The following is a 20,042-nucleotide window of genomic DNA, read 5'->3' as shown; positions in this document are numbered from 1 at the left end:
GCTGATCAATACACCGTTCAAGTTCCTACTAACCATCGAGACGACAGTAGCAGAAATGACCAAGAAGCTAATCCGAAAACGTGGGGGTCTGAGAACACTGGCGACCAAGCTTCTTAACGCCATAGAACACGAATTTAAAAAGCCTGACACAGACGTTGCCGTCCTACAAGACCTTCTAAAGCGTTTAACACCTAGAGAGGAAGAGATTCTGAAGCTAGACCAGGAGATTGAAGCAACTTTAGAAGATGACGCTGAGTTCGAGGAAGAGTTTCAAGCCAACCAAACTTATTTGGACAGGATGCTCTCTGTCCGAGGTAAAGCCGAGCGAAAAATACTCGAGAAACAAGCAATTCATTTGAACAGTCACGTGAGAAGTCAAAGATCCGAGAAAGATGAGAGAGAGAGACACACGACAGCGATTCAGTTTCCGGTAACGATGAAGAGGATGCAAGATCTACGAGCAGTGCCGTTTGTAACAGCACTCGCAAACAAACTGTACGATTACCCATGCTTGAGATACGTAAGTTTGGAGGAGACCCTGCAGATTGGCCTAGATTCTGGAGTCACTTTAAAAGCACTATTCACGATGCAGTACTTGACAGAACAGATAAGTTAAACTATTTACTATCCTACCTGGAGGGAGATGCCGCTGCAGCCGTTGCTGGTATGCCTTTTAGCGCAGAATCCTACGGTATTACGGTGGAACTATTAGAACAGAGATTTGGCAATACATCTGCAATTATTGATGCTCGTATGAGAATGTTTTCTAAGCTAGTTCCCGTAAAAAGGTCAAGTGATGTTGTAGCGCTAAGGAAACTTTATGATTCTTGCGAGCTACAAATACGTAGTCTTGGGGCTTTGGGTTTATCAAGTTGTCAAGATTCCGGTTTATTGGGGCATATGATACTAGGCCTAATACCTGAAGATATAGCCCTTACATATCACCGCCAAAATAATGCAAATGCTGTTCAATTAGATGATCTCTTGAGTTTCCTTCAAAGAGAAATATCTTGTAGAGAACGAACGTACGCCATCTCCAGATCTGACCAAGAAATCCGCCATCCAAGAGACAGCAACGTTGTACCGAAGCGATACTTACCATCAAAACTTTCAAGTGCAGCGGCCCTCAACACCAATGTGCAGAGCAAATCGGACAAGTCATGCCTTTTCTGCAACCAAAAAACGCACTGGTCAAGTTCCTGTACTAACCTTACCGTCAACGAGAGAAAGGAGATTGCAATCAAAAAGCGCTGTTGTTTCATATGCCTTCGAACCAATCACCAAGCCAAAGACTGCAGAGCTAAACGAAAATCCTGCAGGGTCTGCTCGAAGCGTCACAACACTGCACTTTGCGACTCCGGTTCTTCGAATGAAAACAAATCTGAGCACTCCGAATCCAAAGATGAAGTCGAAGATGTTACTATCGGAATCGTTCGGTCATCGACGAAAGACGTCAGAAGAAGGGGTGCTGTGTTACTACAGACCGCCGAAGCCATAGCAACGAATGACAAAGGCAACAAAATTGCTCGAGTTCGATGCCTTCTGGATACGAGAAGTCAACAGTCGTTTATTAAAGAAGATTTATCCAGACGTCTTCAACTTCCTGTTATACGACAAGAAACTTTCAATGTCCATCCATTCGGCAGCAAGCGACCGATTCAAACGAAGCGTAACAGAGTCTACTTGGAGCTTCGTAACAAGCGAGACAGGGATCGCAAGGTCGTAATTGAAGCTCTGGAGACACCGGAAGTCTGTGGAGCAATTTTTATGGTCCCCGATGAAGAAGTCATTCGTCAAATGGAAGATAGAGGTTTACCTTTGGCCGATTTACCTGTAGAATTCGAGAGAGGTTCCGCTTCGAAGCTCGATGTCCTTATTGGCTCCGACCACTACTGGGAAATAGTATCTGGCAAAATTGAAAGACTTGAAGACTCGCTGGTCGCAATGGAGACCACGTTCGATTGGACGGTTCAAGGTCCCACAACTGTACCTCTAAGCAGCATTGGAATTAACAGCGTTGCCGTCATGACTACATGTGGTAATAGCCGAGAAGACGATTTATTATCAGATGAGCTGCGATGTTTTTGGGAGCTGGACGCCATCGGCATATGTGACGCCGGATTGCAAGGCCCAGAAGAAAGCAACCTCCGGAAGCAGTTCGAAGAGAATATCACGTTCCGAAATGGCCGATACGAGACTCCATTTCCTTGGAATACGAACAAACAAGAACTTGACGACAACCATGCTGTAGCCCTTCGGAGAACTACTCTTTTACTTAATCGGCTAAAGACTAACCTACCACTGCTTGAAGAATATAATCAAATATTCAGAGATCAACTTGACCAAGGTATCATCGAGAAGGTAGACCTTAAGAAGGAAAGACAAGCAAAAACTGAATATTATCTACCACATCGAGCTGTTGTCAAGGAATCAAGTGATACCACGAAAATCCGAATCGTCTACGATGCGTCGTCGCATGCTAGCAAGAAACCATCGCTAAATGATTGCCTTGATGCTGGCCCGAACATTAATCCCGAGTTATTGGACGTGTTGTTGAAGTTCCGAGAAAAAAGGGTGGCCTTTACGGGCGACCTGGAAAAAGCGTTTTTACAAATCTCTATTGTCAAGGAAGACCGAGATTCGTTACGATTTATTTGGACTGACGTGAGTAATTCCGATTCCTCAAAAACTGACATTTTATGTACTTATAGAATCACTCGAGTACCATTTGGAGTTAAGTCGAGTCCGTTTATATTGGCTGCCATAATACGATTCCACGTCCGCAAATACGAAGCTGAATTTCCAGATGTCTGCCAGCTCATTAATGATTCACTGTACGTCGATGACCTCGTAGCTGGAGCGGATACCGTCAAGCAATCTCACACCATGTGTTCAGACGTAATTAAAATATTTCAAGAAGCAAACATGACGATGAGGAAGTGGAAGACGAATTCCTCGGAGCTAAGGAGCCTACTGCTATCCGAAGCAGGACCTACCTCTAAACACAACGAAGGACCAATCGATTCAATTCCAGTCAAAGTCCTTGGTTTATTCTGGGATACCACAAACGACTACTTGATTTATGATTACAGTTCGCTTCGAAATTCATTATCGGAAGAGATAATACGAAAAGAGGAGTCTTGACGGCCGTCGCTAAAATATTTGATCCGCTTGGTATGATTTCACCATTTGTAGTACGAGCTAAAATCTTATTTCAGCAACTATGGGAAAGAGGGATCTCATGGGATGAGGTCCTTCCGAAGGACTTGTCAAAACAATTTGATCAATGGTGTGAGGAGCTGGCAGACCTACGACTTATAAAGATTTCAAGGTTCTATTACCTAGAAGCTGGAGAAAATTCCATCGAGAACGTTCAGCTCCATTGCTTCGTAGATGCAAGTGAAAAAGCTTACTCAGCCGTTGCCTACCTGCGGTATAAAAATAACGCCGGAAAAACTGGAACAACGCTCGTCACCACGAAATCGAGAATAGCTCCTCTCAAAAAACTTACACTCCCTCGACTCGAACTTATGGGTGCCGTGCTTGGAGCACGATTAGTTCAACACTTGATTAAAACTCTTTTTATTTCACCTACCAGCATATTCTTATGGACTGACTCTACAATTACCTTACACTGGATTAAAGGATCGTCATCGCTTTGGAAGCCTTTCGTCTCGAACAGAGTCAGAGAAATTCAGTCGCTCACGAATCCTCAGTCATGGTACCACTGCAAAGGAAAAGAAAATCCGGCCGATTTACCCACAAGGGGCAAATCGCTCAAGGAGTTATCCACGTCGGATTTCTGGTGGCATGGTCCGCATTGGTTGATCGGCGACCTCAAAGCTCAACTATCCGTCCCAAACGTCGACGAGCACAACAATCAAATCAATTCCAAACTACTGCACGACGAGATAAGGTCCAAATCCCGAGACGTCATTCAAGTCCTTAACGGAGTCGAATCATTAAGCGAGCCCTTACTCGATCTAAATAGATATAGTCGTTTAATCAGAGTCTACAGAACGACTGCTTGGATGTTGCGTTTCATTGGGAATTCACATAGGCCCGGGACCAAAAATCTGTCACAAGAACTTACAGCCGAAGAAATTGCCAATGCCGAAAAATACTGGATACTGAGAGTCCAATTCGAAGAATATCAGCAAGAATTAGAGTCCTTATCCAATAAAGAATCGTTCCCGAAGACGTCGAAGATTCTCACTCTGAACCCAATCCTTGACGAAGATAGAATCTTACGAGTTGGAGGGAGACTGGACTACGCCAACGTATCTTACAACGAACGACATCCTATAATATTACCAACCACGCATCGTTTCGTAGAACACAATTTCATCACGACAGACTTCAACATGCCGGAGTCAACGAAACTATTGTGGACATCCGTGAGAGATTCTGGATTCCGAGGGTCAGACAGGTCGTAAAGAAAGAAATCAATCGATGTTATGGGTGTAAAAGATTTCGTGTAAAGGCATCGTTAGAGACTATGGCTTCCCTACCTCCATCTCGTATAACGCCGTCACTGCCTTTCGAGACAACTGGATTAGATTTTGCCGGTCCACTGTATACCAAGAAGAAGGAGAAAGCCTATATAGCCTTGTTTACCTTCGCCACTACCCGTGCCGTACATTTGGAATTGGTTTCAAGTATGACAACTAACGATTTTCTATTAGCATTTCGAAGATTCATTGCCCGACGCGGTATGGTTCGAAAAATCATATCAGACAACGCCAAGACGTTTAAAAGGGCGAATATAGATCTGAAGGAAATCTATGACACCGCAAAGAATCCAGAGATCCAAAAGTATGCTGCAAATCACCAAATAATCTGGAGTTTTATTGCTGACAGAGCCCCCTGGTGGGGGGGTTTCTGGGAACGTTTAGTACGGAGTGTCAAGATGTCGCTGAAGAAGGTTCTTGGACAAGCACTCTTGTCCCACGAAGAGCTCGAAACGCTGTTAGCCGAAGTAGAAGCCACCATCAACTCCCGACCTATCTCTTTCATATATCAAGACGTTGGAGAACCAGTACCAATGACGCCATCGCATTTTTTACTTGGAGAAAGAACCACTGCTTTGCCATCCAGATCATTTCCTGTCAACATAGACCATTCAGCTACTAGAGAGCAACTAACTAAACGGCTGAAGTATCGACAATCCCTTATCGATCGGTTCTGGTATCGATGGAAGACTGAATACCTTCTCGAACTACGTTCAGCACATCATCGACCGCCAACAAACCCGACTCCACCCCTCAAACCAGACGATGTGGTACTTATCGAAGAGCGCAAAATGCCCCGACTCAGCTGGAAAATGGCCGTGGTGAAAGAAGTTCATGCCAGTCGTGATGGAAAAATCAGATCCTGCCTTCTACGCCTATCTGACGGAACTAAGCTACGTCGTCCAATTCAGTTACTGTACCACTTGGAACTGTTGACCAGAATTGTTGAACTACAATGTTCAACGGCGGGGAGTAATGTTGATATTTTTTATCTAAAAGTAAATAAACCGCGCGTACAATTGAAAGGAATCTAAAAATATATATTTTCTAAAAATATTAAAATCGAATTTATAAGTAAAAATTGTAAAAGATAAAAATCGGTATCGCAAAAAACATTATAATTTGTGTATATAAATCGTAGTCCGGTTATGAATATGTATCTTTTTCTTGAGTTCCGCCATGTAACGTTTTATAATTGTAAATAAATATTTGTTGATTTTATACTCCTGCTGTCGTCCCTTCAAGTGACTAGAATAGTGTATTAATTAAGTGAGTTAGTTAGCCCACAGTGACCTGTCCTTACGGAGGTGTTTCAGTCCGCCTCTACTACGTAAAACCCTTGCAAGCTCTCCCATCCTACGAGTTTTATTCGACAACACACAGGGGTTTTCGATACAAACCGAAAAGGTAAAATGTGCCTATTTTAACATTATTTTCTTAAATTGTCTGCCAGTTGGTAATTTTAGGTAATCCAGTAACAATATCAATAATATATTTCTCAGTTTGTCCTGTATGTTTGTAGCATGCTGAAATTTTCACTACGTTCCGGACTTTCTTTTTCCAAATCAACATCACTCTCCTGATTTTGCTGTTACCTTCTGTGCCCCTAAGTGACTTCCTTGCGACTAAAGTATTGTTTAGGTTAGGTTAGGTGATATTTGATAGATGATAGGTACGGTGATTCGTAAAAGGTAATTAATGAGGTACAGGTGGTAGCAAAAGTAAGTATGAGAAGCGGTCCTCTTCTAGATTTTGGAGAGGCTTCTAAGTTTCAAATTTGTTCATTCAGGGATTATCAATAGCAAATCACGTTTCATTGGATGTTTATAGCAAGATAGATAGAGCTAAACTAAAAAGAACTACTTTCTTATTTTAAATTTTTATTTTGAAACCGGTTTTACTGGTGTCCAATGGACGTCTTGCAGTAGCCAAAGAAGAAATGATTTCTAGCCTCGGTTATTTCTAAGGCCTGCAACGTTGCACGATGATTTCTACTCAAACGTAATCAGTAGAAATATTTCAGAAATAACAAGTTGGCAAGCCAAAATATACCTCTCCTCGGAAGAGTTTCTAATTTTCAGTGAGGTTTATAATGTATCCGTGGTTCTGTGGTAGAATGCTCACCTGACGTGCAGCAGGGCTCGGGTTCTAATCCCGCCCGGTACTAACGCAACTTGAAAAATATTTATAATACACCCAATGACAACAAAAAACGGGCCCTTTAGGATAAACCTTTTCCCTATTTCTAAGAAACTGCGTACGCAGCGATTACCCTTTGCCCCGAAAATGCGAACGCGTTCGCAGGCCAGACAGACAGACACACCCACAGACCCACCCACAGACCCACAGACAGACACGGTCGTTGTATAACCCCTCCTAGGGGACTTTGTCCCCTCGGAGAGGTAAAAATATCTCGAAATCATAGAAATCAAAGAATTAAAGGGAATATAACCTAAAGTCGTTTTTAAAGCTAACAATTTAAGCAAAATTTGACTCACTAGCGCGAAATATATCTAAAACCTTAGAGGGTAGCTGGCAATGTTCGAAGTGTTGGTATGCCACACCAAATACCTGTGGCTCTGTTCCCTCTAAAAAATATTCAGTAATCACAAGAAATAACAAATATTTAGTTGAATTCACTTGGAGACTTAGCCTTGTATAGTTTAAGTAGAAATCGTTACGAGTATACATTTGCGGATATAACGGATACGCGAAACAATGTAAACAAACATTTTGTATTTAGATAATACACAAATACTGTATAGCACATTTTAGTCCATAGGCGTGTGTCCGGGTGGGCCGGGGCCCGTCATAAACAATATTTAAGGGGCGCAAAATTAAAGTAAACTAGGCCCCCCAAAATAGGGAAAAGGTCAAAAAAGCGTGCAATTGAAATTAAAATAATGCATGGAATTTTTCGTTGGCTACTAGGCCTACAATTACTCTGGTCACTTCGCACCTCTATTTTAGTCCTGTTCAAACACCTTCGTGATTTCGTCGTGGTTTAGTGTGTTAAAATTGTTTCGGAAATGTGTTCTTTTTCGTTATTCTTCGAAATGAAGGCGAGCTTAACGGATTTTGTAGAATCTTTCTTCGTGAACGTCTAGGTCGCTCCGGCGTTGTCGTTGAAACTTCTAGAGCGCTCTTGCTTAACCTCGCTAATATTTTGCTTCAAACTTCTGAGTCTTAAGTTTTTAAGTTATGATTATCACCTTAGTCAATCGTAAGCTTATTTTAACTATTTGTATTTAAAGTTTTGAATTATTTGCAATCCAATTTTTAGTGTAAAACCAAGAGAAGAAAGCGAAGTACGATTTGGCCCACTTTTGCCAACAGGCAAACCGTAAAAGAAAATAATATCAAAATAGGTACATTCTCCTTTTCTGTCTGTATACATGACAAGAGTATATATCGATAAATAAAACAACCATGCGATAAAACCAAATAAATGCTTACGTATAAGCTCGGAAATAAAACATTTGAAAGGTGATACAAATACAAAGTAAGAACTCTTTATAGACGACCCCTAATTGATCATTTAATTAACAAAAACTTGAGTAAGCTTAGATGAATAACGTTTATTAATTGAAAATTATTGGATATATATCTTTATATAGTAACATTTCGTTATACAGGGTGTTATGGATAAGAGTACCGAAACTTTCTATATGCATTCAATGAGTCTCTATGGGTAAAAAATGTCTAATGAACATGGGTCCTAAAGTGCTTCGTTTCAGAGATATGGGCTCCCAAAAAACTACCCCAAAAACCGGACATAGCCTTTAATCTGGCAAACAATATATTTCCTTGAACAAAATGGTTTTTTATCCGTGAGGCGAGAAACTTAAATAACAAGTGGCAAAAGTTCATTAATGTCCTTTTAGAAGTAAAATAAGTTTGAAGACAAATACAAGCCATTATAATTTATTGATACGATTTTAATTGTTAAATTTAAAGATACAAATTTCTTGTATTTCTCTTAGCCGTCTACCTACAGACTCAAACGCCAGACGATGTGACACCAGTCTTTAAGGAATCTACTGCTAGTTGAATCTTTGAGCTTCTAACCCATTTTTCTTGAGCCCGTCCGTGCAATAAGCGTTCCTGGACCAATGTGCCATATTAACTACAATATTAGACAATTTTAAAACCATTCCTTAAGAATTTTTATGACATTTGTAAAATTTTGTATCTTTAGATTGAATTTATTGATACGATGATAATTATTTAATCTAAAGGTACAAAATTTTACAAATGTCATAAAAATTCTTAAGGAATGGTTTTAAAATTGTCAAATATTGTAGCTAATATTGTCACGACCCCTTCTGGGGGAACACGCGCGCAGCGGATGTAAATACCCCCCTACGTCACGCCTACCGGAGCCAACCACGCGTCTCTACTGACGGGAAATCCACTGCCGCTAGACATCGCTTCAACCGGTTCCAATCCGGTTAGGGAACCCTACCCCCCGATTAAGGTCGCCTATAAAAGGGGGTTACGGCCTCCGAAGAAGACACACTCACGGTAGTGCTCGACCAGAACCAGTTAGACGCCGACGCTCAACCAGCCCAAAGCCTCGACATCAGACCAGCCGCAGCTCTCGCCGCAGATCCAGCCGCCACTCCTGACACAGAACCAGCCTAACTGGTTTGTGCAGCGTGTATTTTAGGAAATATTTAACTTCCACCAACGTTACTTTTACACCTTTCGATTTAGCCGCTTGATAGAGAGCTTTGACACCCCCAACGGAGCCGGACTCCCACGCGTTGAAGTATATATCCTTTAAACTATCCATTCCGCGTGCAGTTCGCGCTACTATAGTAATGAAAGGCGAACTCCGATACTTCGAAGATAATTATTATAGCTACAATTAATATCGCGGTCAGTATTTTCGGATATTTGAAAAATGAATTAGTGAGACCGGTTACCATAGCAGCTTCCATCGCACTACCGTCCATTGTGGTGAATAGGTTGGAAATGAAGAGAAAGTATACCGGTTTTCATATTAAAAAAAATTTATTCAAGTCGTTACAAGACAAACCAATTTTGGAATCCCTTTCCAGTCATATTACCATCATTATTTTCCGATTTTAAATCCACAGTATCTTCCATTTTACGTTTACTTTTACTTTTATTAACTATTATTTCTCTAAAGAATGATTTAGGTACATTTTCTTTTACTAAACAATCGTAAAACTCGTCAACTCCGGGAACGATTTTAATTTTTCTAGAATTAACTGCCCAATACGCCAAAAGATCTATAATATGCGAACCGGAAATTGCATCACCGCGATATATTAACTCATTATTGTCGTTAAATTTTATATTTGTATATGTTTCTATCCATTTGTACAACGCCAAACACTGATCGATATAATAGTCTGGAATAACAGAGGCGATTTGCGTTTTCCAGTTCTTAACCAAAGTGTTTTTACTTTCTTTTACTACCTTGTTGAGACGTTGTTGTAATTTGTGATTAAAAATATTAAGCTTTTCAGTTTTTTTCTTCAATTTTTTGTGTTCCATAGCGTTAAAAGGATCAGTATGTAGTTCGAGAAGAGTATCCACTTTCGGTATCGGCGCGCTATTTTTCCCTGCTTCGGAACTTTGGAGTCTTCTTAAAACGTCTTCGGAAACCAGCATCATTTTCCGGGCCTTCACTTGATTGCCTTGCTAATAGCGGCGCCTGCCACGGTGCTGAGAATTGAGAGGATCGGGGCCAATAAAATAGGTAAATATCCACCGGTTTGATTAAGGATCTTTCTTTTCTTTGACAGATATAACTTTCGATTGAAATTACGAAGAACACTACGATGTTTCTTTAACCGCTTCTTGTAGTCGTCCGAAATTTTCACGGAACCGCGCAAAACATTTATACAGCATTCGGCTAAAGTTTTTAATTCTTCATTAGTAGCGTTTTTTATTGCAGCTTTTCTTTGGCGCGCTTTACCGGATGATAAATATTTCGAAAAGTTTATATTTCCTCGCAACCTATTCGGCGGAACAATGTCGCGATTTTATGCGCTTTAACGATAGCGCAGCGATTAGGATCTCGATGGAACTTACAATGTTCCGGCTGATTGAAACAGTATATAGTCGAAAGACGAGTGCAACTCCAGTCGACGAGGGCAACTCAAGTCATTGACGTTTTTAACGTCAACCGACAAATATTTTGAGAGAACCTGCGCTTTTCCTACTCCCTTACAATAAATGGTGTTTGCGCTTTCGCGAATTATTTAAGCGATTTCGTGTAGACTACTATAATCGTGTTCTCCCTCGTCCCAACGTATGTCGCAAATGTTCCACGTTAGCCATCTGCACTGTCTTTTATCCTCCTGAGATAGATCCGAAAATGGGAATGATTGTCTGAATGTTCATGCTTGGTTGTTCCCCGTTTCATCTACGTAAAGGGCCACTTCCTTAATGATCCATTCTCCGCCCGCTCTATAGAAGTTTGCTTCAATAAAACCAGTCATTTCTAGGCAGTTTAATCTGTCGTCAATAAAGTTTTGTTAAGAGAAGGCTCAACATTTTCAAACAGTCCGGGTATTTAAAAGTATACTAACATTACAACGTCTTTAAAGGGAAATTCACTAGAGCTCTTTGAAGATTTTCCTTTGGCAGCTTTCCGGATTAGAATGATTTTCCTCTAAAAACTCTATCCCTTTTAAAGGAATCTCGTATGGGTTGAAGTTTACGTAAATATTGTTAAGTACAGTACAATGTGGATTGATATATCACAATTAATTTCCCCAATTTATCTAATCGGATTTCGCAAGGGGATTTTCCATGATGTTGTAAAAACGTTCCCCGATGCCGCTTGCTCTCCTGCTATTATTCCAGACCGAGGTCTTTGTTTATCAAGTGTATTTGGTTTAAGACCAACCAACAATTTCCCTAATTAATCTAATCGGATAGATTTCGCAAGGGGGTTTCCATGTTGTTGTTAAAACTTACCCCGGTTGATTATTTGGGTAAATAGATTGCCGCTTGCTCTCATGGTATAATTCCAGAGCGAAGTCTATGTTAATCATAAGATAAAAAAGAGTAAAACTACTTTAGTTACACAGTAAAAACTTTTAATAAAATTTTAAAAAATTTTAATAATGGGTATTTGCTTTAAGATCAACTAACAAGTAACCGTACGGTTGAGCTACGGCCTGTTTGAACGCGTCTATGACGAACTTACTATTTCCTGGCGATATATATTTCGCAAGATGGTATATAGCTGACTGGTCACGTGGTGATTTAAAATTAACTAAATAGTGAGAATTTAGGTTCAATGTTCGTATATCTTTACCGGGGTAGTATAAGTTGTGCATTAGAATCGAGGATTGCGGTGTTGGCTTACTCTAACGAAGAGATTTGTCACGTCTTTGTTATTGGCAATCTCGCATAGCAAATCATCAAGTATTACTAAATTCTTTATATTCGGATCGAGAATATTCACGTCTAAAAGTCCTTCGAGATATTCTACCTCTGCCGAGTAATTCAGTACAGAATTAAATAAAGTAGATTGATATTCGGTGTAACACCATATTACTCTCTCGGGAACTGGGTAAATACATTTTTCCATATTCTTAATTAGGTTTGCCACAAACACGGACTTTCCCGATTGGGTAGCGCCGCTTATTATTCCGGTAAAAGGGTGCTTTAGGCTTAGGTCTATTTCCATGACTAATAATGTCGAAGAACAAAGAAGGATTGCTATTTAATCAACAAAGCATCATTTTCCGGGCCTTCACTTGATTGCCTTGCTAATAGCGGCGCCTGCCACGGTGCTGAGAATTGAGAGGATCGGGGCCAATAAAATAGGTAAATATCCACCGGTTTGATTAAGGATCTTTCTTTTCTTTGACAGATATAACTTTCGATTGAAATTACGAAGAACACTACGATGTTTCTTTAACCGCTTCTTGTAGTCGTCCGAAATTTTCACGGAACCGCGCAAAACATTTATACAGCATTCGGCTAAAGTTTTCAATTCTTCATTAGTAGCGTTTTTCCATGATGTTGTAAAAACGTTCCCCGATGCCGCTTGCTCTCCTGCTATTATTCCAGACCGAGGTCTTTGTTTATCAAGTGTATTTGGTTTAAGACCAACCAACAATTTCCCTAATTAATCTAATCGGATAGATTTCGCAAGGGGGTTTCCATGTTGTTGTTAAAACTTACCCCGGTTGATTATTTGGGTAAATAGATTGCCGCTTGCTCTCATGGTATAATTCCAGAGCGAAGTCTATGTTAATCATAAGATAAAAAAGAGTAAAACTACTTTAGTTACACAGTAAAAACTTTTAATAAAATTTTAAAAATTTTTAATAATGGGTATTTGCTTTAAGATCAACTAAAAAGTAACCGTACGGTTGAGCTACGGCCTGTTTGAACGCGTCTATGACGAACTTACTATTTCCTGGCGATATTTATTTCGCAAGATGGTATATAGCTGACTGGTCACGTGGTGATTTAAAATTAACTAAATAGTGAGAATTTAGGTTCAATGTTCGTATATCTTTACCGGGGTAGTATAAGTTGTGCATTAGAATCGAGGATTGCGGTGTTGGCTTACTCTAACGAAGAGATTTGTCACGTCTTTGTTATTGGCAATCTCGCATAGCAAATCATCAAGTATTACTAAATTCTTTATATTCGGATCGAGAATATTCACGTCTAAAAGTCCTTCGAGATATTCTACCTCTGCCGAGTAATTCAGTACAGAATTAAATAAAGTAGATTGATATTCGGTGTAACACCATATTACTCTCTCGGGAACTGGGTAAATACATTTTTCCATATTCTTAATTAGGTTTGCCACAAACACGGACTTTCCCGATTGGGTAGCGCCGCTTATTATTCCGGTAAAAGGGTGCTTTAGGCTTAGGTCTATTTCCATGACTAATAATGTCGAAGAACAAAGAAGGAATGCTATTTAATCAACAAAGTTATTTTATTTATAGAAGCATTTTTTTCGAAGTACAAATAATAATAGTTAAAATTTGTTTACAAAATTCGTGACTCAGAAATGTTTTATTTAGAAATACACTATGCGTAGCAATAATATCGAGAGTCTTCACATCATTCGGGTAGGCCGTATCTACTCTCTCGGACCAATCTTGAACTAAACAGTCATGTTCTAATTCCGATGGGAGGGAATACATACAACCGTTACAGTTTAATCGCATTGATTCGCGTAGCTGGGACACTAAGTTATCCGCGATCAAATCTCGAACCCGTATTTTCTCCCCTAAGATAATCATTACATTTTCGTTTTTCTCAAGTAAAGTCGTCCACAGCTCAAGTCCAACGTTAAACCCTTTCTTGGTTGGAAGAGCATTCCGTAGTTCTTGCCAGTTCCAGGGACCATCTCTCGAATGTCCAACACACGCCGGTCTTTATAAGTACACATCTCGATACGTTTGGTTGCCGAGCCTTCGAAGAACGATGAAGAGGGTTGGATAGTTTCGCTTTCCAAGAATGACGTGATCACCATTCGTCTGTTCCATAACTCTTTGAATTCTGCCTCAGTCAAAATGATTCCCGATGAGCCGTCCGTAAGTCCTAGCTTAATTTTCCCTTCCGCGGTTATAGATACCGCTATTTTCGCCGAAATTTGAAAAACGTTTGTTCCGGACCTTAAAATATAAAATATTTCTATGAATCGTTGTCAACGTGAAATTTCTAAGTTATTGAAAATAAATTATTCTTACATTTTAGAGTCTGATGTTTCGTCTTCTTCGCTTTGGATGTCAATGGAGAGAATGGTGTTAATGGTCTCACTCTCGTCTTTTATACTCTATTAAGTGTATAAAGGTCGATGTTGATATCATACAAACGTCCTTGGATTTTCCAAGTTGTATTTACGCTCTCGAAATGTTGGTTTTCTTCTATATTTGAAATTAATTGTTTACTGGGGTAAAGGTCGATACATTAATCTAATGAATACGTTATTTCACAATTTGCTTTTAGTATGGAAAATTAAAATGCCCCTTTGCACCCTTAATAGTTTTAAACTCTGTGTTGTACCTCATTTGTATCCATTTGAAAAATACCGGAGGTAATAATAGTTCAAATTCCAAATTAATAAGCAAACTGAAATGCTGTTTATTTATTAAAACATGATTGACCCTGTCTTCGCACGCTATAATGTGTCCAGTAACATCGGAAAAACGAACGCTTTTCATTATGTAAAAACAGTATATAACTAACACAAAATGTCTTATACACCTTCAATTCTCTGACCTCTAAGTACCTTCATTTATCTGTCCTCGAAGCACTTTCAGTTCTCTGTAGTACTGGTACGTGAACTTTTTACTCTCCTTGAAAATAATGCTAGAATAGGCACGTGAACTTTTGGCTCACCCTTACCCCCGGGGCTCTCTCTAGTGTTTCAACATACATTTACATACTACGATTGAAGAGAAATAAAAACCACTGCATGTATAATAAAACCGTATTTAATTCTCAAAGACAACGACTAGTTTCGCCAGCCCATTCGGGGGCATCATCAGGTCTAAATTCAAACGTTTTTCACAAATTCTAAGGAAAGCTTTGGTCACTGGGGAGGGGGGGAGGGGAATTTATTATCTTATACAACATCAAGTGCTACAGTTAAACATTGGAATAAAAAAGGTAAACAAATTAAAAAATTAAAAAATATAAAAGAAAATTGTAAGACTGTGAAAAAAATATAATGAAGAACACAAGTAGTAAACAAGAGATGAGGCGAGCTTTTAAGAGCTTCTTATTTAACGTAGGTTACAATTTTTAAACCAGGTTTCCGCTATAGTATTTCTTGGTCCATTGTCTCTGTTTAATATTGTTTCAGTTTACATACTACTAATAAGCTAAATGAAAAATTCCTTTTTAAAGAACCCACTCTTATTTATAATTAACAAAACAAAGCCAATTTTAACACTCTCTCATAGCATTATTTCCATGCCAGTATATTTTACAAATATCGCTATTTTGAGCCTTCAGTCATGTTTCATATTTTAACTAAAATCAGCTTTCCAGAAAACCCAGTTCAAGTATTGTAAATCAAGACATAAAAAACTAATAAAATTTGTTGTTTTATTGAAATACCCGTAACTGACTACAAAACGCGATAAAGAGTCGCAAAACCGAATGCTTTTTCTTTAAAACGAAAAACTATTGGATAATTAACTCTATCAAATAAGTTTTAATTTCAAAATGCTTTGTTTTAAGCTATTTACACTTTACAGGTAGAGATTAAAGAAAATAGTATTAATACTATACCTTATTTGCCAAAACTTTAATGGTTAAATTCGACAACATTGTAAATAGATAAAAGATAAATATATTCTGAAAAAAAAGATAGTTATTCAATCCGCTTCATCGAATTTAAAAACCAAATTATTTTCAATCTTCTCGCTTTATATACGAGCAAAATATTATAAGAAAACTTAGTCTTATAATTTAGATAACGATTATCTTTTAGTTGCTCAATTCTAAAAAAACAACTATGAAAAGATTCGGTGGTAATGCAACGTCTAAATGATGTTAATTTAACAATACACGTTAAAAAAGTCCTTTTATGTTTTAGGCATATCTGTTCAAGACAAAAGGTTGATTCGCTTTTGCTCTGGTTCAAAAAACATATTTACCCAATCTTAGGTTAAACCATAAGGACCCAAGTAGTTAGACAATTAAAACAAACGAGTTTGGGAGAAAATACTTACTCAACCAAGGATCACATCATAATTAAGTATTTGGGAAAATATTAAAAACCCAATTTGGGCATAAATACTAACATAATTTAAGAAAAGTACTGGCCCAAATTCTGGATAAAATACTTACCCAATTTGGGCAAAAATTCTAACGCAAGTACTTACCAAAATTGGGGAAAAACCACCTTGAATCAAACCATAATTACACAAAACATTTGCAGTACTTGGCATTAGCCAAAACGCCAGGCCGGAGATATATTTCCCCCTCCCCTTCCCATAAAAAGGTGTAGAGGTTAACGGTAAGAGTTAGTGTACGGAGCTGTTGGCTCGCGTGACATGAAGGGCTTGCCACCACCCTCCTACGCAATGTATGCCGGCCACCTATTAAAAGGCATTATAAGTCGCTAGATGACTTGGGCCTAAGGTGATGCCTTGGGTATTAGCCTAACTGATTATTATTATTATTATTTTCGAACATTTTAGGATATAAGACCTAGAAGAAACGTAGTTAAGAAGGGTCATTACAAGCTTATAATCATATCCCACCTTAGTGCGAATCTCAAATCTTAATTTAAATCGTGTCACATTCCATTCTTAACCATAAGACCGAGAAATCATATTTTTATTAATATTTACCTGACCATGACGGTTAATACATTTTGTTCTAAGCCACCAGGCCGGGAAGCAATATATTCTACACAGATTGACAAAAATGAATATTTAATAAGTGTTAAACCAAGGAACCCCATTTACAAAAGTATATTGATAATATTTTCTTGGAGAACGAGTAGGAAAGGCAAAGTCTAAGTCGGAAGTTAATCATCGCGTCTCTGAAAACACAAGTCTTTTGACAAATTAAGGAAAGTCCTTTCGTTCTTGCGGTCACAGGTTTTAGGTTCTGGGTACAAAAACTACAACTAATGGCAATCTCAAAAAAAATTCAAAAAGCTTTTATCTTAAACTGTTAAAAATTACTGTAGCTTCCTGTTAAATTCCTGTTAAATTTTAACAGGTATTTTCCAATAGCAACTTTTACCGTTAGAAAAGCAAGATAATTATTGTAGACAACAGTTAGAGTCCTGTTAGTCAATTTATCGTAAAATCTACAGTAAATTTCCAATAACTATCAGAAACGGAAAAATTCCCGTTGAATTTTGCGAATGAGAAACTGACTGGCAGTCCGGCATATTTTTTTCCCCCGGATATTATTTGTTATTTAAGGGCTTCGATTTGCCGCCAACGTGCAGCTTCAAGTCTTCAAATATTTGTGGTAAGTGTGTTTATATTCTAAATATTTAAAAAAAATTGTATTTGGTTTTAGTTATAAACATTAAAATAGAAAATATAATCGAAATTCAACTGCAGCAATCTGGTGAAATATAATTAAAGCTTTTCATCACCCACCACACACATGTAGTTCAACTCCAAGTCTTCAATATAGAGACTTGGCACTCCGTAGTTTAGGCCATGGCCGCCATTGTGGTCATATTTTAAATAAATCTTAAATCTTTTCTCCCCATGATAAAAACTATTGAAAAAATCTGTTACGTAGCACTGCTTATCGTTAACAATGACTTCCTTGTGAACAACCTAAATAATTAATTTCAACTACAAAATATATATCAAAGAAAATATTTCTATTTGGAGTTTGAAATTTTTGCTAATTCACATTTTAGCGTAGATATATTTTATCACAGCTGACAGAAATATAAAAAGTTTTTTTTAAATAGAAAGACTGTCATTATAAAACTATATTTTGTCAACTCCCAATTACTCAATTATAGGTGTCAAATATATATTTACAAAAAGCTGTGAGTTTTGAGTTTGAAATTTTTCGCTATTTTCAACCTACTTTACACTATTTCCTGAAATATATAGGGTTATTTTAAAGAACTAGCCTTCCATATTAACAATGGCTTCCTCGTGAACTTTTCAAGTGTTAATTTCAACAGAAAAAGTCATATCCAAGAAAATTATCAGATTTGAGTTAGGAATTTTGTATAATTTACACCTTAGCGTTGTTATATCTCATATTAGGCCACATAAATATATGGGCTTATTTTAAATAACTGGCCTACCATATTAACAATGACTTCCTTGTGAACAACCTAAATAATTAATTTCCTCTAAAAAATATATATCGAAGAAAATATTTCAATTTGGAGTTTGAAATTTTAGCGTAGTTATATTTTATCACAGCTGACATAAATATAAGTAGTTTTTTTTAAATAGAAAGACGGTCATTATAAAACTCTCTATTTTGTCAACTCCCAATTACTTAATTATATATATTTACAAAAAGCTGTAAGTTTTGAGTTTGAAATTTTTGCCCGTTTTATTATGGACGTATTTAAAAAAAATAACGCTGCTGCTATGCCATATATTTTTACTTGTAGTGATGGACATCTAGTTGACAAGAAGCAAGCATTTATTGGAATAATACTTCTGATTTGCATCTAAAAGCAAAATGAGTGATAGTTGTACTTAATAAACTTGTAATGTGTGTTTCAAAGTGTTTTCTTCCCAAAAACAACTGTTGTGTCATTACTCTACACATCGAAATGTACCACATGTTTCTTTCAAATGTGTTTTGTTATCCTGTGATAGAACATTTAAAACACTTAGTTCTTTAAGAGTTCACATTTCAAGGGACCATCTACAATAAGTTGCAGAGCTATTGAAATTAATCCACAGTTAGGTTTGAAGTGCCAAGTTAATCTTTGTAAAAAAGTGTTTGAAACTCCAAAGGAACTAGTTAGACACACCAATAACCACCACTTAAAAAATGATGAAACTGTTTTATGCCCTTTTCATAGCTGTGAATTATATTTCTCAAAGGTAACAACATTTACTTCACATGTTTCAAGAAAGCATCCCTATCGTGAGGAACTGGCTTTTAATTCTGCCATCTTAGTTACACGTGACGGCAATGAATCCCATGTGACAATGAAGCCAGAAGCTCAATTTATGAATCTGTGGATTTGGATATATTTAGAGACAATACTGAACGTTTAGATAAATCTCAAATTTTTTAATAATAATCAGCTAGGCTAATACCCAAGGCACCACCTTAGGCCTAAGTCATCAAGCGACTTTTGTTATGATATGGCCCTGTTTTTTCTAAAACTTGAAGCTAAAAACCTTATTCCAGCTTCCACTATTCAGAATATTGTTGATGAATTGATAATTATTTCTGCGAAACAAGAAAATGAAGTTACTGAAACAGCTTTAGCGAAAATTTCAAACTTAAATGATCTCCAAAAAGAAGAATTAAAAAATGTTCTTATGGATAGTTTTTTTTTAAAAGCATTTAGATATGGAACTTAAAACAGACTACTTACGAAAACAATATTACAAAAGCAATCTGAGGTTTGTTAGCCCTATAACTATAAAACTTGGATATGGTGGCACTATAAAACCCCACTATATGCAGTACTTTCCTATTTTGGAGTCCTTGAAATCATTGCTAATGCATCCATCCATTATTAAAAATTTACAAAACTTTGAAAACAGTGCCAAAGATGATTCTTTACTTAGTGATTTCTGGGATGGCTCTTTGTTTAAGTCTCATGAGTTAAACCAAAGTAACAACCCCAAAGAAATTGTGCATCTAATTATTTTCAAGATGCTTTTGAAATTGTGAATCCCTTAGGTTCTAAAAAGTCTATTCATAAGGAAGTAGGTGTTTATTACACAATTGGTAACCTTAAAAATCATTGTCGGTCATCTGTAGATCATTTGCAACTAGTGTGCCTATTTTTAGAATCAGACTTGAAAGAGTTTGGCTATGAAAAAATTTATGGACCCTTAATTCAAGATTTAATAAAACTTGAAAATGGACTAG

At 37.6% G+C, this 20,042-nt stretch overlaps 2 protein-coding genes across 2 annotated transcripts; both read left to right on the top strand.

The window, feature by feature from the left end:
• The first annotated feature begins 666 nt into the window (after positions 1 to 666).
• LOC149945820 (uncharacterized) lies at positions 667 to 3,144 on the top strand. The gene has a single exon (XM_090176728.1). It carries the CDS (start codon positions 667 to 669, stop codon positions 3,142 to 3,144), a length of 2,478 nt encoding a protein of 825 aa, XP_090032854.1.
• Positions 3,145 to 3,176: 32 nt separating this feature from the next.
• On the top strand, positions 3,177 to 4,436 carry LOC149945819 (uncharacterized). Its single transcript, XM_090176726.1, has one exon. The coding sequence runs from the start codon at positions 3,177 to 3,179 to the stop codon at positions 4,434 to 4,436; it is 1,260 nt and encodes a 419-aa protein (XP_090032852.1).
• The last annotated feature ends 15,606 nt before the right edge of the window (positions 4,437 to 20,042 follow it).

This window comes from Leiobunum rupestre, chromosome 5 (genome assembly GCF_980474605.1).
Source record: "Leiobunum rupestre chromosome 5, qqLeiRupe1.1.hap1, whole genome shotgun sequence".
In the NCBI taxonomy this organism is placed as follows: domain Eukaryota; kingdom Metazoa; phylum Arthropoda; class Arachnida; order Opiliones; family Sclerosomatidae; genus Leiobunum; species Leiobunum rupestre.
Note: the sequence above shows the minus strand (reverse complement) of the source record. Positions and strands in the feature narration are given on the sequence as shown.